This window comes from Equus caballus, chromosome 12, assembly GCF_041296265.1.
Source record: "Equus caballus isolate H_3958 breed thoroughbred chromosome 12, TB-T2T, whole genome shotgun sequence".
Classification (NCBI taxonomy): domain Eukaryota; kingdom Metazoa; phylum Chordata; class Mammalia; order Perissodactyla; family Equidae; genus Equus; species Equus caballus.
In genome coordinates, this window is record NC_091695.1 from 38867536 (window position 1) to 38888676 (window position 21141).

Here is a 21141-nt window from a genome sequence, read left to right on the forward strand (position 1 = left end):
GGGTGACCTCCACGCCGCATGTGACAGCACCTTGAGCTAGACTCCTCAGCTGTTTCAGCTGCACCATCCCCAGAGAGGTGTGCCTCTCTGGACAGGATGCAGCCTCTCAAAGACCCCTGGTCTGACGCCTGAGACGGCCTACAGCCATCTGTGAAGAAACTGAGGCCTGGAGGTGGAAGGTGGGCTCCAGGTCCAGAACGCCTGTGTATTTACGGTTCCAGCCAGACTGGCTCGTGCATCAGCAGAACAGCGGCCACCTCGCATGCCAGGATTGACAGCTCATGTCTCTGCTGTCCTCTGCTATCCTGAGTACGTTACTTTGAGTTTTGAAGGCATCGAGGTCTTTCTTCCAAATCATCCGGGTCAAGAGCAAGTATCCAGAAGAATGAGTGACATGTACCCGGAGCTTGGAAAGGGCCATGGAGCCCGAGGCAGCCATGTGCTCCAGGACACATGACGGGGAGGATGTGTGGGAAAACCCAGTAAAAGATCTGAGACTTGTCCTGTCACAAGGGAGTCTGTCTGTCACATTACAGCAGGGGCTGGTTCCTGGGAATCTTTTTGCACCATCTGCCTCGGGCCAGCCCAGCTGGTTGATAGAAGGAATGAATAAACCAGTCATGGCTTCTCAGAAATTCTGTTTTCCCTCTGAACCCAAGACCGTGCAGACCGCAAAGCAGGACACAGGGTTTCTTAGAGGTTCCCCCAAGGCCCCTCCCTCCTTTTTTCAAGCCCAGTCCGTGCTTCCTAAGTCTTTGTTCTGTGACTGCATAAGAAACCTTCAGAGAAGGGGGAACTCAGCTCAGGGGCGCGTTGGTGACCTGTCCCCAGAGGCACCAGCATGAGGGACAGAGTGCGACAGGGGCAAAGATGACCCGCCAAGGAAGGACTCCAGAAGGAAAGGTCGGGGGGAGGGGGAGGCTGCTTGAAGCCAAGGGGCGTCCCCAAGGGTCGAAGCAAGTTACGAGGCAACCAGTTTGCAGACGGGAGGGCGCACTCCCCACGGCCACCACCAGGGGCAGCACGGAGCACGACCAGCCCCACAATAGTGCGGGTACTCCCGGCGCCCCTGGGTGGCGCTGCAGGCTCAGCGCTCCTGCTGGGTCGGGACGCGCTGCCCCGGAGTCCAGGGTGCTAACATCTCCCGATAAGGGCATCAGAGCCAAATGCGCTGACCGTCCGCCCAGGCAGGGGTTAGAGGGAATGCCATCCCAGAGTCCACATGGCACCAGGAGTCAGCAGGGTTTCCACAGCGGCAACAGGAAGCGGGACTCCCCGCAGAGGGAACAGCTGTGCAGGGACCCTGGATGTGGGACTTGCTCTGGGCATAAGGAGTTTGATTTCAAGGCAGAAAGTACCTTTCAAGGAGGAAACGGGCTGAGAGACAGCCAAGGGTTTGTGCCAGGTGAGAGCAGGTGGTGGCCCCAGGGAGTTGGACTGTGCATAAATTGTTTTTTTCATTTGATTGGCTATTTTATTTTATTTTAATTGAGATTTCACTGGCTTTTAACACTGTGTACATTTCAAGTGTACATTATACTTCAGTTTCTGTATAGACTGCATCGTTTCCACCACCAATAGTTTAGTTTCTATCCATCACCATGCATATGCGCCCCTTTACCCATTTTGTCCTCCCCCCACCCCCTTCTCCTCTAGTAACCACTAATCTGTTCACCTTATCTGTGTGTGTGTTTATCTTCCATTTCGGAGCCCTGTTGCTGGGCCCTATGCAAAGAGCCTTCCACATAGCATCCCTTCCATCTTCCATCACCCTAGGAGGTCACACTACCAGAGAGACTGAATAACTTCCCCAAGGTCACACAGCCTTGAGTCCTGGCAGAGGCAGGACCAGCCCCCCGGGCCTGCCTGACTCCAGAGAAGAGGGGATCGAAGCCCTGTGGAGTGGATCGGGGTGGGGCTGGGGCTCCGGGGAAGGAGGGAACCAGAATTGCAGCAGGCTCTGTGGCCCGTCCACCGCCTGAAGGGAACCCAGTCCAGGACAACAGGAGCCCTGACAAAGGGTGGGGGGCAATCCTGCAGCCGGTGGGGAGACTCCAGCTTCCTCTCCAGAAAGGGCCTCAGAGAAACCCTAGCTCTGTATTTCAAGTTTTTTTTTAAGCTGCTGACACTTCTTCAGCTGAAACCTCCAGCTGAGCCTGGAGCTGCTGAAGTACGTGGCGGCTGGGAGTGGAGGGGGCCAGCCGCCCAGCTCTCCCTTCTTCCCACCTTCCAGAAGCCCCAAGAGGCAACTCCAACCTCTCCCCAGAACTGTCTGAAAACCACAAGCCCACGCTACCCACACCCAATTCCAGATGAGAAGCCCGAGGTCGGGTGAAGGACAGCGACCTGCCCAAGGACACCAGCCAGCCGCAGCGAGCCCCCGGACGCCGCTCGACTCCAGGGACAGAAAGGGGCACATCTCAGGGGTCCAGCTTATTCCCTGAAGTAACCGCAGGCAAGCACCTGGCCCCAGGTGGGCACCGGGGAGATGCGGTGTCACCTCCTGTGGGACACTGAGCACAGTCAGGCTGCAGCCCTACCAGTGAGATGCCAAGTACAGTACTGAGATGGACAGGTGGTCCACTGCCCGTGGGCCTCTGAGGCCCCTCATCACCCAGGCTGCAGGAGGAGGCCAGTGCATGGCTGGGACATACGGGCTGCCCTCTCCTGTGCTCTGGGGGTGGCTGCAGACATGGCCTTCTGCCCTGGGCCCTCACCTGCTGGACCAGCCCCTGTCCCACGGTGCAGAGGAGTAAAGTGATGTGAGCCCAGTGTGACCTGCCCAGGGTTGCGTGAGTGGGTGAAGAACAGGAAGTGGCCAGGCCCTCAAGCAGATCCGAGCCCGGGCCAGCTGCCAGCTCCCCAACCCAGAGCAGAGGGGACCCCAAAAGCCACCATCTTACCCTACTCCCCAACACCCTGAGGGCCCACAGGCCTGAACTCCTCTCCGGGAGTCTGGGGCAGACTCCGGCTCCAAAATTCATGCAAATTCAGTACTCTACTTCATAATATATCTGGGTTTGTTTCATATAAAAATAACCGTTTTCCCTAAATTTTGCTCTAGGAAAACCTGCCATGCTCACTACGTGGCTTTATGTACTATTCTCCCGCCCCCTGGTCCTGTTGGGCCGAGAGCCACGGCCTTAGGGCTGCCAAGCAGACAGGCCAGGGGGCCGAGGGGAAGACAGCAGAAACGAGGACGGGACGGTGGCAGGGCCCCCTCAGGCAGGAGGGTGGGGGTGATGTTGAGCCTGCCTGGGCCTGCGTGGTGGCTGTGGGGCCCTCGGTGCTGCCTTCACTGGTGGAGGTAGGCTTCCAACCAGACGTTGCCTGACTTCTTCAGGGTCCTGGGAGGCGAGGGTGAGGGTGAGTGTTGGGGACTCAATTTCAAGATCCCCCAAGATGATGAGGGTAGGTGGAGACATCCTCATTCCCCTGCGCGTCCCCTTCCCCGGGGCCAGGCAGCTGGGTGGGGCGGGAGGGGTGGACTGGGAGAGGAGGCCACACTCATTAACGGTAGTGGAATCTAGACCTCGGGGGAAGGCGGGGGGCGGGCACAGCTAAGGCTCAGTCCAGGCAGGAGCCAGGGTGGGCCTGTCCCTCCTTCACTCAGCTCTCTCTCTCTCTCTGTTGCCTCCTGCGGGGCCCTGCGACCCAGAGATTTGTAAGGCATGGACCCGGCCCACCAGGAGCCTGATGTCAGGCAGAGGAGCCAGAAATAGCAATAACTTGCTAGGAAAGCCTGTGCCAGGCATTCTAATGGGCTGTGATGAGTGACAAGGGCTCAGAGGATCGGGCAGGGAAGGGTCATGCAGGAGTTCCAATGCCAGTACAGAAGGAAGGGCATTCAAGTAAAGGGAACAGCTTGTACCAAGGCACAGAGGTGGATGAGCTCTGGCTGGGAATCTGACCTCTGCTGCCCACTGCCAAGGTGACCGCCAGGGCCAAGCCCCCTCACCCCTCCACTGTGACAGCTGCGGGCCCCTCTGCTCTGCTCCTTCTGCTTCCAATCTTGCCCCACCAGTGAATTCCCACAGTCAGAGCATTTTTCTAGACTCTAAGTCCTGTGTGTCCCTCCTCTGCTCAGCGGCTCTCCCACATACGAGCACACTCCTGCCTCAGGGCCTTTGCACTGCCATTCCTCTCTGCCCAAACATTTTTCCCCCAGATGTCTCCATAGGCAGCCCTCTCCCCTCCTCCTGGTCTCTGCTCACGTCATCTTCTCAATGCCACCCACTCAGCCACCCTATTAAGAATTACAACCCCAGTCTGGGGCTCCCCAGCTCCTCTCCTGCCCCCACCCTTAGGCACTGTGGTTTTATTTTGTTTTCTTCCAAAGCCCTTCTCCTGTCTCACATTTTATGTAAATTACTTGTTATTTTAACCAGGACATCAGCCCAGTTTTGCCCACTGGTGTATTCACAACATCTAGGCCAGGCCCTGGGCCCAGGAATTGCTCCCTAAACGCTGGCTGCCTGAGTGAATGTGGGGAAGGGAAGGAGAGTACAGTCTGAGGACAGAGAGCTGACAGGAAAGGCCTCGAATGCCAGCTCTTAGAGGGGACCCGTGTGGGCTCAGAGAGCTGCGCTGAGGAGGGGGCTGATGGGCACAGGGTGGGCAGGGCCCCGAGGGCGCTGCCATGAGTGGGGGGCTTACCTAATGATGTCTACTAAGGCGGTGGGAACGGACTTCACCTCGTACCTGAGGCCGTGCTTGGCGCATAGCGCCTTGACCAGTGGGGCCACCTTGTGGTAGTTGTATCTCGGCATCGTGGGGAAGAGGCTGAGGGGAGAGCATGGGCTGGCACGTGGGGTGGGCGGGCGCCAGTGGGAGTCCCGCCCACCCATCACTGCCCAGGTCCCGCTCACCACCTCTTCCAGGCCCCCAGGGCATCCAGGGCTCACGTCTTGGCCTCCCTGGGCGAAGGACTGGACAGAGAAGCTCCTGGCCAGCCCCTGGGCTCAGGCCTCAGTACCCCCCACCCCCCTCGGGCCCCCAGGCCCACACTCACTGGTGCTCGATCTGGAAGTTGAGGTGCCCGGTGCACCAGTCGAGGAAGAGCGAGGACTCCACGTTGCAGGTGGCTAGCAGCTGCGAGGAGCAGGCGGGGCAGAGGTGAGGGAGGCTGGCACTGAGCCCTGACCCCGTGGCATCCCCTGAGCCTGGCAGCCCCATTGGGGTCCCCGTCCTCCCAGAGGGGACCCGCCCCCCACCCCAGCATGTACCCTACCCAACCCCACACCTGCAAGGTGATCCAGTCTCGGTGCTTGTCATGGCCAATCTCCCTGGGGATGTGGTTTACCTGCGTGACCCACACGAACCACTGGCTCTCCAGGACCCTGTGGAGGAGGCTCAGGCACTGCCCCATGGCCAGCTCACCGCTCAGGCCAGACCTGGGCCTCAGCTTTCTCATCTGGACAATGGGATTGCAGTAACCCCTCCCCTGCTGGTGGGTGGAACGGTGTCCACTGCCAGCCTGAGTCCAGGGCAGCCCTGCTCATGAGGGTGGGCATCCATGGGTCACTTGCCAGCCAGGCTGCTTCCCCCAGACCCGCCTCCCCTGGCATCCCACCACTCCCGTACTGGGCTCCTCGACAACCCAGGGAGGGGAGGCGGTACTGCTGTCCCCATTCTGCAGATGAGGAAACGGAGGCCCCAAGGATGGACGGCTGTGGTCAGGGCCCCCTGCTGCCTAGGTGTGACCTCCTCACTCCCTGCCATTCTCAATCTGGCCTCACCTGACAACCACATAGAGGATCACAGCCCCAGAAACGCCATAGAAGGGGATGTAGGACAAAAAGAAGCGGAAGTAGAAGCTGATGGCCCAGAGCAAGTCCTGCAGAGGAGGGTAGAGGAAGGCGGAGGTCTCGAGGCAGCTGGAGGGGGAGCCGGGGTCATCCACCCCTTCTGCTCCATGTGCCTCGGGGTCTGGACAGGTCACTGCCCCTCCCTGGGCCTCGGTTTTCTCAAGGTAATGGGACAGGGTCCTTGCCTGCCTGCTTCACAGGGCTGAGCTTGGAGGTGAAGGGGCTGTGGATGTGGGAACCCCTGCCTGGGAGACACGTGCCCAGCAGACTCGGCAGGGTGGATCTTCCCCCAGGGAGGGCACCCCACTGTGAGAGACCCACACCGTGCCCTGCACACACACTTGCTCTCGCCCTGTGCACGCATGCACACACACACACATGTACCACGCTTTTGCATGCACACATACGCACCTGTTTGCATTTGTGGATGGGGCTGCCCTGTCCCACGCCACCTCCCGCCACCACCGCCATATGCCCAGGGGACTTGAGCAGGGCCCCCACTCACCGCCCAGTGCCGGTGTGTCAGTATGTACACCAGACTTTCCACCTTAAAGTTCACCAGGGTGATGAAAATGGGGCTGACTGCAAGGAGGGGCATGAGAGGGCTCAGGAGAAGGGCTAGGGTGCCGAGCAGGTGGGGCAGGGGGCGCGAGGGGAGCCGGGCTCTGTTCCTCTGTGGACGCCAATGGGACTTGGTGCCGGTCCTATCCAGCTGGGATGACCCTGCATTATCCACATGCTTTCCTGGGCGCTGGGCCTCCCCAGGTCGACCCTCGCTTCTGGTGTCCCTTCTGCAGGTGGGGGCTGGCCCTACTCATCCCCACCCTTAAATCTTCACCCTCTTTGCTCCAACAATGGCCCAAACCCTCTTGGGTTTTGAACTGCCCTGCTGGGAGGGCAGAAGGGAATTCTGACGGGGGTCTAGGAAGCTCCGGGTAGAGCTGGGACAGCCCCTGGCCAGAAGGACCCCAGGCAGAGGGAGCAGCTGGGCAAAGGCCCGGTGGTGGGAGAGAGACGAGGGTGCAGGCTGCGGTGCCCAGAGCAGAGGCTGTGAGAGCTTGGGGGTGCCCTGCGCGGGGAGGATTAACAAGGCTGCCCCTTCCACAGGAGGGGGCTGGAAGCTGTCCGGTGACAGCGGGTGTGGTGTGGCCAGTGCAGGCTCAGGTGTGGCCCCCCAGCCACACCCCCACCCCAGGAGGCCAACTGGACACTCACTCAGGAAGAAGTACAGGTGCTGGTAGTTATAGGGGAGGAATTTGTGCTTCTTCTTGCCGTACTGTGGAGACAGGGGGCGGCTGGGGAGAGAAGCTTCCTGGGCCCTCCTCCCCGAAGGCAGGGTCAGGGGGCCAAGGGGCAAAGGCAAGGGGGCCCATCATCCCTAGCAGGCTGGGAGGTGGGGAGGGGGTCCCCCGGGGCAGGGGCTCAGCCTGAAGCTAGAGAGGGGGGCTTGGTCAGGGGCTGGGGTTGGGCCACGGTGGGGGCCTTAGTGGCTGCCTGTCCCCCCTCAGCTGCCAGCCCAACCTGAGTGTGTCCATGTCCACCCCACACACCTCGGTGGACGACTCCCCTAGGACGAAGATGGGAGCCAGGGTCACATCTGGGTCTTTGTGGAGGACGTTGGTCTTGGCGTGGTGCTGGTCATGGCGGAAGTTCCACCACTGGGTAGAGAAGCCCTGTAGGGAACGAGGGGGGCTCTCAGGGGTGGGACCAGGCTGTGTCCACAACTCCATGCCTGCACACGTGGGTGGGCCCAGTGCAGCACCCCAACTCAGCCCCTGGCTGCCCACCACCCACCGCGACCCTCACCTTCAGATGCCCCATCACAAACTGCTGGGTCAAGTGGTCCCACCGGGACTTCCTAAAGACCGAGGTGTGGCCCAGGTCATGCTGCAGACACCAGCACTGCATCTGGCGAGACAGGCAAGAGTCAGGAGCCTTGGCACCTTGGCTCCAGCCATGGGGGAGGCTGATGGCCACCTGGGGTCCCAGCCCTGCAGCCCCAGTGAGCCCTTCCAGCTTGCGGGGCACACCTACAGCTAATTTCCCTTTTTAGACCCTTGTGGGCCAGCTTCTTCTTTTTACAGACAAGGACAACCGAGTTTTGGGAGGTCTAGGGGCTTGCAAGTCTGCCATGGAGGTTTGGGGTAATAGTCTACTGGCTCCCTGCACAGTGCTCGCTCAGGGTTTCTTAAATAAAGAGGCTCCTCGGCTCATTTAAAATGCAGCTTAACCCCCCCCCCCCCCACCACCCCCCCCACACCCCCGCCACCCAGATCCATGCCTGATGGGGCTTCTGGCTGCTCATCCATTCATTTGTTCCTTCAGCAAACATGTCCAGAGTGTTTGCGTGTGCCGGGCCCCGTGTCTGATGGACAGTTTAGGTGGCTGTGCTGGGGTTACCTGGGAGGACGCCAGGAAGAAGGTGGTGAGGATGCTGGACAGCCAGCCAGGGCCCAAGAGGCAGACAGTGAGCCAGGAGAGCAGCTCCATGGCCAGGATGAAGCCTATCATGAAACCGAAGTAGGCTGGCTTGGTCTCAAACAGCTTCATGTCCTTGGCCGCCTGGCGCAGGGCTCGGAAGTCCTCGATGAGCTCGGTCTGCCATGGTGGAGGGTGGGGTCAGCCGTGGAGGTGAGGCCCCAGTGGTCCCCAGAAGCCCCCCACAGCTCTCTGTGCCTCGGCCGCTTCTCCCAGTGCCAGACACAAGGAGTGTGACCAAGAGAAATGGAGGGCCGAGAGTCCCCAGCTTGGGGTGTGAGCTGGGGGGCTCGCTGTGGTGAAGGCTCCCCCCCACAAAAGGCGTGGGGTACGTCAGAAGCAGAGAAACCTGGAGCAGCAAAACTCCTAGAGCTCAGCTCATCAAAATCCTCATTGTAGATGGGGATGCCACGCCCAGAACAGGGAAGGGGTTTGCCTGGGGACCCACAGCAAGTGGCTGGCCCAGCCGGATCTGGGACCCCGGGCTCCCACAGGCATCCCTATGGCTACAACTACCTGTCCAGGAAGGGATGGTAAACCCAGCCTGGGCCCCGTGTCCCCTTGGGCTAAGGCAGATGGAGCTGCTACTGGCAATGCCCCCATTCCCTCCAGCACCCCCCCCCCCCCCCCACTGGGGGCTTAGCCTCCACTGGGGCCCTGCTCACATTCTTGGATCCATCACTGCTGGGCTCCTCTGGGGCCAGCTCTCCAATCAGCAGGGGCTGCAGGAACTTGCGTACAAAATTGAGGTCCTGGTGGAAGGCGTGGAAGACATCCTGAAGGAGAGCAGACAGTCAGGTGGACAGACAGACAGCCGGAGTAACACCCAGAGGCAGCAGGCAGAGACAAGGTGGAAGGACCGTTGATGGAAGGGCAGAGCAGACAGACAGACAGACGGACGGAGAATCAGCTGGTTGTTCCATGGGCACAGACATAGGACGGCCCGGGTCAGCCTTGCCCATGAGCTGGGCTTGCATCCCAGGTCTCTCTTCCGTGAAGTCTGTGCCTTCCCAGGATACAGCTATCACCCAGCCCCGCCTTGGTCCCTGGAAACCTTGGAGTGGCTCCTGCCCTGCCCCTCAGCCCAGCCATGAGCTCTGTGGAGCAGCTGTTTCAGGGGCCGGAGCTGGAGGGGCCTTGGGAGCCAGGCTGCTGGGGATGGAATGTGAGCCGCCACTTAGGAGCTGAGCCTCAGAGCCACAGACAAGATCGCACCCCCTCTCCATTCTGTATTTTCTCCTCAGTAAACCAGGAGCCACAAATGCCCATCTCCTGGGGCTGCTGAGAGGACGGAGTCAGTGCAGGTGGAGCACTTAGAAGGGGCCTGGCATCCATCAAGAACTCCACGGCCGAGCTCTGCTCTGAGCCCCCACCGGCCTGATGCGTCCCCCTCCTGAGTCCGCTCAGATTGAGTGCCTGTGGGGGGGTGCGCGGTAGAGAGTGGAACGCACCCTGCCAGTCAAGTCCTGGCCAGCCTGAGGAGGAGGAACAGGAGGGGCAGGCAGCCTTCCACCCCAGAGCCACAGTGGGAATGGGGGCAGCAGAATGTTCCACCCCAGCAAGGGAGTGGAGCAGGGCTGCTGGGGGCTCAGGTGGTCTGAGTCTGCTCCTTAAGCAAGTTGCTGAGGAGACAGCGGTGGGTGGTGAGATGGGGTGGTGGGGAGAGGTGCTTCAGTGGACCCCCCAGGAGTCCTTCCCTCCCTCCTTCACCCCGGGGGGGAAGATGAAGCAGGGTCTCACGCCCAGCCCCGGACACTCCCCCCATCCTCTCGCTGGCACTCCTCACGGGAGGCCAATGGGGAAGCATTCTCTGTAGTGTTCCCCTTTTATAGATGAGGAAACTGAGGCACACGGCTCTGAACATGGCACATCTAACTCCTGTCTGCACAGCGGAGCCCAGCGCACAGACAGACGCCCCCAGGAGGCTGCCCCTGTCCCCCAGCACCCCTGGTGTCCCTGCTGACGAGCTGGCACACACGTTAGGGCCTCGTCCACCCAGCACCCTTGGCCTCACAGGTGTCAGAGACCCAGCGGTGGCCCCAAGGCAGCCAGGCCCTCTGGCACTTGGTCCTCTCTCTACCACTGAACTCTGGCTCTTCCCGACTGTTTCATCAGAAACCCATGGCAGCTTGGGACCCTCGGGAAGAAAGAACGAAGGCTGCCAACAAACTCGGACCGCCAGCATCCCCACCTCTGCACACCGTGGTCCTGCCCAGTGCCAGACAGCCCAGGGAGGGAGCCAGGCACTGCAGCTCCCCTGGGAAGGGGCTTGCAGGAAACGCCTACAGAGCCCAGAGAGGTCACACTAAACAGGGAGTGGCCGCTAGGCAGTGGGGCTTTCAAAGCAGCTGGAGCGGTGGGCGGAGGCAGCATGGGCTCCGGAGCCATGTGTCTGGCTCAAGGCCAGCCTGCCTCCGTGCCCCACCCTCACTCGTGCCCCATCCTCACTCGAGAGCCTAGGATCTGTTCCCCGCCCCAGCCCCCACCTGGACACAAACCCCACCCCCAAGCCCAAGGACTCAGGCCCGGCCCTTCGAGGGCTCCCAGAAGCTCCTTCACACCACCCCTATGCAGCTTCAGTCTCCTCATCCCGTGAAATGAGCTAAGAGGAAACTCCTGCAACCTCTGGACCTCACTGCCTGTCCCCTCCCCACTGCTCTGCTCCAGCCACACCGAGAGCCTTGCTGTTCCTTGCACGCACGGAATACCGGAGTCCGGCCCCACTGAGGCTTTGTTCTAGCTGGTCCCTCTGCCAAGGAACTCCTTGCAATGTTTTGTTCACAGCTCTATCTGCAGCGGTTAGAAGAGAGTTTGGTGCATAGAAGATGCTCATTGAATATCGCCTGCGGGGTTTAATGACTCACTAACTGAAGAATGAACCAATGAATGGAATCAACCGCCAAGTCTCGGTGTAGCATGTGGTTAAGAGCATGGGCTGTGGATTCAGATCCCAGACCTACCACTTAATGTCCAGTCTCCCTGCCTCTCTGAGCCTCAGCTTTCTGATCTGTAAAGTGGGAATAACCATGATAGGACCTGCCTCCTAGGAGTAGCTTGAGGATTAAAAGAGAATCTATGAATCAAGTGCCGAATTCAGAGCCCGGCATGGAGTGCGAGCTTGGCACCAGCTCCTGGTAGACTGCTGCCCACCCAAGGCTAGTTCCACTTGTCTCAGGCCGCCTGTGACTCTTAGACAAACCTGGCCCAGGGCCCAGAGCTCTCTCCCCAGAGTACTCGACTTTGTATCCCGGGATGGCCACAGGCTGACTTCATGGCACAGGAACTCTGGGAATTTCCTGGCAGGAAGGTTTCTGTTGCCTGGACGTGAGAACAGCTGATGGGCGGTCAGGGCTGGTGAGGGGTGCCTGTGGGAACACAGCCCTGGCAAGAGGGCTGGCCCTGCCCCACCTGTGCTCCAGGGCCTGGGATGGGGTACCTGCGCTCTGGGCCTGACCACATGGGCCAGTGGGCTGGTCTCATCCCTGGTCTGCCCTGTAGACAAAGACTGAGGTCCCCCAGCCCCAGCCACCTCATCTCCCCTTTGGCCTGAACGGACCAGGTATTTCTGGCAATACCAGTCCAGAGTTTGGGGCCTTGAGGAAGCTGAGAGATGGCATATAGCGACTCCTTCCTGTTACAGACATCGATAGAACCAGACGACGTCACCCAGCAAACGGGTGGCTAGGCCATGGCTGTTCCACCACACTCTACAGTTTGTGGGGCACATTCACACTTATCAGCCAACAACATATACTGACCAGGAACCACTACATGGCAGCTCTGGGGCCACGAAGCTGAGAAGGCATGGTCCTGCCGTCCGCTGGCTCACTGTCTGGCCCAGCTGCCCCTACTCTACAGATGAGGAAACTGAGGCTGAGAGGAGTGACATGCCTGGTTCAAGGTCACTCAGAGCCTCCAGTGGCAGAGCCAGGACCCAGCCCCAGGGGACAAACAGATTGTTTTTTTGGAAATGGGAAACGGACCTTACTGGTGATGAATCAATGAGAAAACTGTCAGATGGAGGTCTCAGGGTCAAGAGCTAACTGTAATGATGGGGTCCCACAGGGGATGGCCCCCGGCACAGGCCCAGGCACCAGGCAGGAAAAAGCGATTAATAAATGCTCTCTGTCATCCTTCCTCTCATCTGCCTCCATCCCGACCTACAGGTCAAAGGTTGAAAAAGCCCAAAGCAGATACCCATGAGATCCTGGAAGGGTGGCCAGGGCTCAGCCAGGCTAAGGGGGGAGGGGCCGTGGCACCTCACCGCCCCATACCCTGGCAGAATGACATACACGTACAACCACACACACAAATGCACGCAGTGTTCACACACAGACAGGTCACATACTCATTGGCCCACGGTCAGCTTCTACTCCGTGGCCACCACCCGGCCCCTCAGCACTGACAGACAAGGCTTCTGTCAGTTTCTAGAATTTCAGGAGGCTTCTGATGCTAACCCCTCAGCTTCCTGGGGTGGAAGCAGGGAAGAGAGACTTTTCTCCCTAAAAGAGTCCTGTGCAGATTAGCTAACCCAGGGGAGAGAGCAGAGGGCAGAGAGCAGGTGGCCCTGGCAACAGGGACACTGCCCTCCTGGGACAGGACACCATCTCTTCTGCTGCCTTAAGTTCTGCCAGATAGGGATGCATCCCCTGCAATCTTGAAGACATTCTGGTACCCAGGGGGGGCAACCTAGAATTCTGGATGGTCAAGGACAGAGCATGGAGATGCTATACCAGCAATTCCTATTCTCCTGATGGGGGACTGTGGGACAGAGGCTGGTGACGAGTGTCATCCCCACAGGCTGCTTGGCCACTGGTCTCCAGCCAGATGGTCCTACTGGATCAGGCCACATCCATCCTTGGCCAAGACTTGCCTAGACGTGAGCTGGGAAGGGGAAGTCGGGGTCCCCAGGGCCCAACCTGTTGCTGGGGGTGACTGTGCTTCCCGAGGGGGCCCACCCAGCATTGGCTAGCAAAGTTCTCCGGTGTGCAGCTGCCAGGCCAGGAGAGGTGAGTCACTGCTCCGCGGGGCCACTTACAGCAGCTCCTGGGAAAGCCACAGACCTCTGGGCCCTGCCCAAGCTTTGCTGCCCAGCTCCCAGCCTCTGATGGCACATCTCCGCATCCCTCAGGCACCTCACCCTACCTCTGGCACCCCGGCATGAGGGACCTGGTCTGGGGACTCAACTGAGAGGAAGAAACTCAGAGCAGCAGGGAGGGGACACACCCGCCTCTGAGAGACCCTCCCTCCCGCACAGACCTGCTCCAGCCCAGCCCGGGTCCAGGGCCTGGGGTGCGGTGCCCCATGCAGGGACGTGGCTTCCTTACTCCACATCAGGCCCTGGCTAGTCCATCCCAACTCTGAGTCCCTGGCCTGAAGATCAAAGGTCAGCAAGAGTAGAAAGGATGCGAAGACCCCGCAGGTGGAGCAGGGCAGTGTGCCCACGACCAGGCCCCAGCGAGCACCAGGCTCTGCTCCGCCCGCCGTGGGCTTCCTTACGGTGGCATCCTCGGCGCCGTGGTGGCCAATGAGGCGGCTGCCCCCCGGGTGCCGCTGCGCCCAGCGGCTGATGTCGTAGACGCGACGCTCGATGACCAGCCACTTGTCGCCGGGCAGGTTGTGCGAACGGATCTGCTCCCAGCGGAGGGTGGGCAGCGGCGCCCCCAGCTGCGCGGGCCCCTCATGCGGCCCTGGCCCCCCATCAGCCTCCCCGACGCCACCCATGGCTGCGTGCAGCAGTTTTCGGGAACCCGAGACTTCTCGGAGGGCCGAGCGAGAAGCCGAGGGGCGCGAAGTCGCCTTCCCGGGAGCTGTCGCTGCCGCCACCGAGCCTCCGCAGCCCCGCCCCGCAGCTGCGGCCGCCGTAAGACCGTGCACCTGCCCGACTCCCGGCGCAGGGAACTTTTCCTTTGCTTATAACCGCGCGGACAGCACCGCCTTGCCCCGGCCCCCGCCGCGCGGCCCCGCGGCCGCTCCAATCCCCGCGCAGTGCCTCGGCCCCAATTGGCTGCGCCGCGCTCCGGAGGCGGTGTCGAGCGACCCGCCCTTTCGGCGGCAAGATCCATTCTTGGCCTCCGGGCTCGCGTGGGAGCCGTATGCGGGATGGTTACACAGCTGGTGACCGCAGTGCCCTCGGGAGCACAGGTCTGCGGCTCGTGCCAGGAACAAGAGTCTGCGAGGAATGGGCTTCCAGGCGCGCTCCTGGCGCCTGAAATTCCGAGCGCACAGAGCTGGCAGGCTATCTTGGGATAGTTGTAAACAGCTTGCAAACAGTGGGCCCCCAGCGTCTGTGCAGCAGGGCCGCCACTGGGGCTGAGGGACTGACCGAGTCCCACCCGACTCCTGGAGGGCCACGCAGGCCAGCTGGGCAGGGTTGAGGATGCCGAGGGGTGGCCACTGGGGCGGAAGGGCAGCAGGGGCGCCCCAGTCAGTAGCAGGGCGCTGTCATTCACCAGGTGCTCAGCTGGGTGGCTTATGTGTTGCAGCCCCCTCTCACATATTTTCCTTAAATAAATTCAAGCCCTTTTGAGAGCATAGCTTGCCCCCCAAATTACTTTGTATTTTTTTGGCCATAAAGATACCTGTCCTTAGAAGTTGTCAGAATCACCGAGGGCTTCGGAAGGCAGGCTGCTGGGCCCACCCCTAGAGTGGGATTCCGCAGCCCTGGCGTGGGGGCCGAGACTTGCATTTCCACCGAGTTGCCAGAGGATGCTGATGCGGGGATGCTGATGTGCAGGTTCCAGGAAGACACTTTGAGCACCCTAAGTATATTTCTCTGAGTTAACATTTTATCTTGCTTTTAACAATTTGTAGGAAATCACTGTAGCTGCTATCTGTGGGACAGGCGGGCCAGGGCCTGAAGAAGGGCTGAGGGGGCCTCTGGGTTCTCATTGGTACTAGGAGCACCTGCATTCCGTTGCCAGGACAACAGATAAGGCCCTGCCATTACCTCTCCCTGGGCTGCCTGAGCCCTCTCGGCTGAGGTGTCCTCACCACTCCCCTCGCCAAGGGTGTGTGTCTGGGTGGAGAGGGCTCCAGGTGTCTGACTGGTAGCTAAGGCCGGAGGTGACTGCAGATATCCCTGCCCCCACCATGTTCACACCTTGGCACAAGGATGGAGGCAGCAGCCTCTTGGAGGAAATGAACCTCCTGCACCCCAATCCAGGTCCCCCACGGGAATTGGCCCTCACTCTGTCTTCAGGAGCCCTCAGTGGTCAGATGCTCACTCCTGGCCCCTTCCCTGGCCCCTGGCCTCATCTCAGCTCATGTATGAGGCAGTGGGCGCTTGGGGTGGGTTAGAACACCCGCTTGCCCCAGCTGCTCCTAGAGAGATGAGGAAGATGAAGGCTTGCACAGAGTCCCCCAGGAGGTAAAGCAAGGACGGGGCTGGGGGCCATGCCACCCCTCCAGCCACTTCATCCCAGCAAGGAGAGAGGGGGTCAAGCCCTCCTGTCACCTGGAGCTGTGTTCTTATAAAGCCTGAACTGTACCTCTTCCCCCGCCGCCCAAACAACAGCTTCTAACGTGATTTCTCTGCAGGTCTTGGGGTCTTACATAGGTCACTTTACCCCTCCACGGTTCAACTCAGTGGATCTCACAACTTTCCTGGAGTCAGGAGGCCTGGGGGGATTTGGGATTACATTGTTCCAAACCCCCGTCAGGGAGGCTTCCCACACCACTTGAAGAGGGACAGACACCACTTTGCATTCCTGAGCTGCCATCGGGCCACAGGTTTAGGCAGAGGGAGAGAGGAACTGGCCAGAAAGGCAAGAGAGGGTCTGGACAGCTGGAGCATTTTTTGGGGAAGGGCGGTGCTCCAGGTTTGAGGGGACCTCTTCAAACCACTTGAATACAGCCCCTGTCCCACCGTCTGCTGGGGTTCTGCCTGCCACAAGCTGCCACACAGGCCTTCCGTTGGACACACTGAAGTCTCCACCCTCCTAGGGAGCGGCCAGCCACTGTCCTGGAGCCAAGGGGTGCTTGTGTAGGCCAGCAGGCCCCGGGCAAGCCGCACAGGTGCAGCAGTGACTCAGCCAGGCAAATTTACGAAAGAGCTCTTTCCTTGCAGAAAGAGCAGTCATAAAGTGCAAGCATTTGTTCTAGGCAGCAAACACAAACAGGACTCAAGTGAGAGCTGTATGAGCTGGCTTTGAGTGAAAGGTGAAACCTTGGTTACTAGGCCCTGGACACTGTGCTTCTGTGAAAGATGGGATCTGGGGACGTGGGGGCCACAGAATGATTCAAGAGCTGTGGCCCTAGCAGCCATGACTCTCCCTGAAGACATCACTGCGATGGCACCGTGGAGCTCCCTAGAACGCCCCTTAGTAAAAAGAGGATGCGTACAGATGGCCAACAAGCACATGAAAAGATGCTCAACATCCTTAACCATCAGAGAAATGCAAATCAAAACTACAATGAGGGGCCAGCCAGGTGGCGCAGTGGTTAAGTTCGCAGGTTCTGCTTCTCAGCGGCCCAGGGTTTGCCGGTTCGGATCCCGGGTGTGGACATGGCACTGCTTGGCAAAAGCCATGCTGTGGTAGTCGTCCTATGTATAAAGTAGACGAAGATGGGCATGGATGTTAGCTCAGGGCCAGCCTTCCTCAGCAAAAAAAAAAAAAAAAGAAAGAAAGAAAAGAGGAGGATTAGCAGTAGTTAGCTCAGGGCTAATCTTCCTCGGGAAAAAAAAAAAACCTACAATGAGATATACCCTCACAGCCATTAGGATGGCTATTAGCAAAAACACCAACATAACAAGTGTTGGCAAGGCTGTGGAGAAATTGGAACGCTTGTGCCCTGTTGGTGGGACCGTAAAATGGGGCAACTGCTGTGGCGGACAGTATGCAGGAGCCTCAAAAAGTTAAAAATGGAAATATCACATGATCCAGCAGCTCACTTCTGGGTATATAGCCAAAGGGATTGAAAGAGCTATCTGCACCCCCATGTTCACAGCAGCATTACTCACAATAGCCAAAAGGTAGGAGCAACCCAAATGTCCATCAACGGATGAATGGATAAAGAAAATGTGGTCCATCCCTACAATGGCATATTATTCAGCCTTAAAAAGGTAGGAAATGCTGTCATATGCTACAACATGGATGAACCTCCAGGACATTATCCTAAGTGAAATAAGCTAGTCACAGAAGGACCAGCATTGTATGATTCCACCTATATCAAGTAGCCAAAGCCATCAGATTCCCATAAAAAGGATGTTAGAATGGCAGTTGCCAGGCGTGGGGGGAGGGAGTTGTGCATGGCTACAGAGTTTCAGATTAGCAAGATGGTTCATTTCACAACAATGTGAATACACTTGACGCTCCTGAATGGTGCATCTAAGAAAGGTTAAGGTGGTAAGTTTTATGTATTTTTTTACCATGATTTTTAAAAAATGAAAAAAAAGAGCAGGTGGACATTGCAAAGGTCGTTTCAACCAATCTTCCCAACTCACGGATGAGAAAACTGAGGCCCAGAGAGAAGCGACTTGCCCAAATACACAGCCCAGGCAGAATCCAGTCGGGCCAGGCTTGGCAGATTGCAAATGTGGCCCAGCAGAGCGCTGGGGAAGGCCAACGTGGGGCTGGGGTTGGGCTCAGTGGCCGTGGTCGGTGCTAGCTTTAAAGAGGTGGCCACATGTGCCACAGGCACTTCGAGAGGTCCAAGTGGGTTCTCTAGAAAATTCACTTAAGAGGAACAACAACTGTGTGGCTGATGTCAGCTAACCCCTCCCCCCGCAACTCCAAGAGCCGAAGCCCTCAGCAGCCCCTCTTCCCGCCAGAGAGCCCTCCTGCCCCCAAGCATGCAGAGCAGGGGGCTGGGCAGCTATAATGAAGTAAGTGAGGGAAACAGACCCAGATGCTCATCCAGCTTAGCAACTGCCTGACCCCGTCTCTGCTGCTCTGGAAGACAAAGAGGAGCCCTATTCAATGCCAGGTGCGTGGTAGGTGTCTTGTAGGAGTCTGCATGTTGGCTAATCCTGTGGGCTCTGGAGCTGGGCCCATTCCTTCCTATCCTGAGGCCACCATTTCCTCTGTGTGATCTCTCCGTAGTAACTCAGGTGATTCATCTGCAAAATGGGGAAAACATTACCTCCTAGGGTTGCTGCAAGGATTGAGTAAATGAGGTCATGGAAAAGGCGTGGAATCAGGCTGAGGTATAGTAAGTACTCTGATACTGTTGGGAGATACCGGGGCAAGAGTGTGTGTGTGTCCCTCTGCCCCTTGCACACACCCCCGGGTTTCTCAGATGTTTGCTCACGATAGCCACACCTGGGCCGGACAATGGCAAGTATTACCATCGCAGGGGCAGGCAGCGCGAGTCTGGTTGTGGAACCCTCTGGGAAGGCTCTGCAGTGTTGCCTGATGTCTCCTTGCCCTGGCCCAAGGGCACAGAAGCTGGGGGCAGGGAGGGACAGCTCCAGGGCCCAGACCTTTATTCTCCTTTGTTCCCCAGCTGACCTGGGACTGACCGAGAGGAGGACAGAAAGAGACTGGGATGTAACAGGGGATCTTGGGGTCACCGTGTGCAATATGGCAGCACACGCCCCTCCCTGACACCCTCCGTCCTCCTCTTGGCTTGACTTCCTCCAGCTGACACCTGTGCATTGTTTCTATAGCCAGTCTCCCTCCTGAGATTCTCAGCGCAAGTGCAGGTTCCCTCAGCACCAGGGACAGTGTCTAAGCATGTAGAAGGGGGCCTGCACTTGTTGAGTGAATGAATGGATGTCTGTGACAGGAAGCCTAACCAGTGAACATTGGAGGGGCCTGGGGAGAGAGGCGGGTGGGGGGGTGGGATTCAAATCACAGATGGAGTGGGCCATGGGGGATCTGGGAGGCAGGAGACCAAGATGGAAGGGCTGCTGGCTGTAGAGGGTAACAGGGTGAGGGCACTGACACAGAGTCCTAGCCAACCCACAGCTGGCTTGACCTACCAGCTGAGTGGCCCTGAGGCTTCAGGCTAATAGGGAAATCCCCTCGAAGTATCACCAGCCCAGTAGACACTGAGCCAGAAGCTGCTATGCCCCTCCCGCCCCCCCGGAAGGACACCCACTGGTCAGGCCTACATCCCTACAGTGAGGAGGGAATTATGCACCACAAGACACCTCCCCAGATTTACCCTGGGTCCTCAGGGACCCACCTGCTTCCTCCGTGACTACCGTCCCTCGCTAAGAACCCATCTAAGACCAGGGCTGGGAAAAAACAGAGCTACACAGACCCTGGCTGTGCTGCCGGTAGACATCACCTGCCACCGTCTTGCACATACCAGGCAGCCCCGACACTTTGACTCTGAGCTCCAGGCTTCTGTTAGACTGAGGCAGGGACACTGGAGGGGCCCGAGGCCCCCCCTGCAAGGCAGTGGCAGAGCCAGCCTCAGCATTGGGAGAGAAAGCCAGGCTCAGCCCTCAACAACCCAGCCCCGTGGAACACTGGGGAGTACTCGGGGGGTGCTCCTTACAGCAACCCCTTCAGGATCTGGGTTTAATCCCAAGCACGAGGGTGGGCAAAGAAAGGATTTGGTTTCATTCCTTCAGATGCCCAAGCTTTGGCCAAGCCCCAGGGCACAGGAGTGAAGGCGCGTGGCTGCCCAGCCTCTCCCAACAAAGCCTTCCTTTATTAAATAGAGATCGCATTACATTCCATTCAAAGGAGGAAATCAGGACGTGGTGAGGGATGTGTCCAGGTTGGACTCCGGTCCTGGGGGGGCTGTGAGGGGTGAGGAGGGGCCCAGGTCCTGCCCGCCCCACCCCAGTCCTGCACTCAGGGCTCGGTGACCTTAGCGACCTCAGCCCCATCGTCTGAATGACCTGAAAACAGGCATGGGCATCCTGAGGCCCTGTCTGTGTCTGGCTTTGTGAGAAAAGTGTCCCAATCCTTCCAGCGGTGAGGGGAGTGGGGGGCAGGGCCTCCTGGAGCACAGAGCTCAGAGCGGGGAGAGGAGGTCAAGAGGGAGGGCAGCAGGAGGGGCGCTGTTCCCAAGCAGATCCAGCGGGGAGTGGAAGACAGCCCTGGAGGCCCGGCCAGCCCCCACTAGCCCGCTTGCCCTGTGGGCACCTGGGACCCAAGGCCCACTGGGGCAGTCCCATGGGAAGCCCACCTGGGAACAGGGTGAAGGACGGCCACAAGGGGGTGCTGGGGGCCGAGGGCTTAGGAACTAAGGTGGTGGATACCCTGCAGATCCAGTCACCCAGGACGGTCCCTTTCTGAGGACGAGGCAGCAACAAGGCACCTGCAGGCAACAGCTCCAGGCACTGGGGCAGGGTGCTGGCTGTCCCAGTTTCCCCTCCCAAGGGCCGAGCCCCTGAGGACGCTCCAAGCTCCTTGGTCTTTGGTGTTTTCTTGAAAGTTTCCTGGTGGCTGTAGTACCACTGGGGCAGAGGAGGGTCACCTCATGAGATCCTGTCTGTCCTGGGATGGACATTTGGTGCTGGCTCAGTGCTGCCTCCATGGCCTGGCCATTTGTCCCTCTGTTCAGCTTCTGGCTCAGTTCTGGCTCCAGGACCCTGTCTTGCTGTCTGTCTGTCTGTCCGTCCGCCCTGGGCAGGTGGTGTATCCGGCTCAGAGCCCCCTCCAGATCGGGGCCATGGCCTAGGCCTCCTGGGGGAAGAAGCCGAGCTTGGCCAATGACATCTCCTTCCGCAGCCTCATGATCTCCCAGAACATCGGCTCCGCTGCAGACAGAGAGAGGGTGGACAGCTCAGTGACAGCTCAGGCTCACCTGGGGCAGATGGCCTGGCCCCCTTTCCTGGCTTTGGGCTCCCAGTCCCCCAGGATGGATGACCTGTCAGTAGCTGGCTCTCTCTGAGGCTCTTCTCTGAGGCCTTGCAAACTGTCGAGTGCTGAACACCTTTGAAAGATGTGCACTG

At 59.1% G+C, this 21141-nt stretch overlaps 2 protein-coding genes across 15 annotated transcripts in view; both read right to left on the reverse strand.

Moving 5' to 3' along the window:
* Positions 1 to 1448: 1448 nt before the first annotated feature.
* Positions 1449 to 14290, reverse strand: FADS3 (fatty acid desaturase 3). Its single transcript, XM_001916120.5, has 12 exons — positions 13785 to 14290; positions 8951 to 9061; positions 8208 to 8405; positions 7614 to 7715; positions 7358 to 7480; positions 7023 to 7083; positions 6313 to 6389; positions 5739 to 5836; positions 5243 to 5339; positions 5012 to 5091; positions 4657 to 4782; positions 1449 to 3347 (listed from the first exon to the last, which is right to left on the reverse strand). The coding sequence occupies exons 1-12, from the start codon at positions 14007 to 14009 to the stop codon at positions 3296 to 3298; spliced, it is 1350 nt and encodes a 449-aa protein (XP_001916155.1). The 5' UTR covers positions 14010 to 14290; the 3' UTR covers positions 1449 to 3295.
* A 5580-nt stretch (positions 14291 to 19870) lies between these two features.
* RAB3IL1 (RAB3A interacting protein like 1) overlaps positions 19871 to 21141 on the reverse strand; it is a 45549-nt gene continuing 44278 nt past the window's right edge. For all 14 annotated transcript variants that reach the window (XM_070229995.1, XM_070230000.1, XM_070229998.1 and 11 more), the window contains one exon: positions 19871 to 20946. In XM_070229995.1, coding sequence (XP_070086096.1) covers positions 20864 to 20946 — 83 coding nt within the window. In that variant the 3' untranslated portion in view covers positions 19871 to 20863. The remainder of the gene's footprint in view (positions 20947 to 21141) is intronic.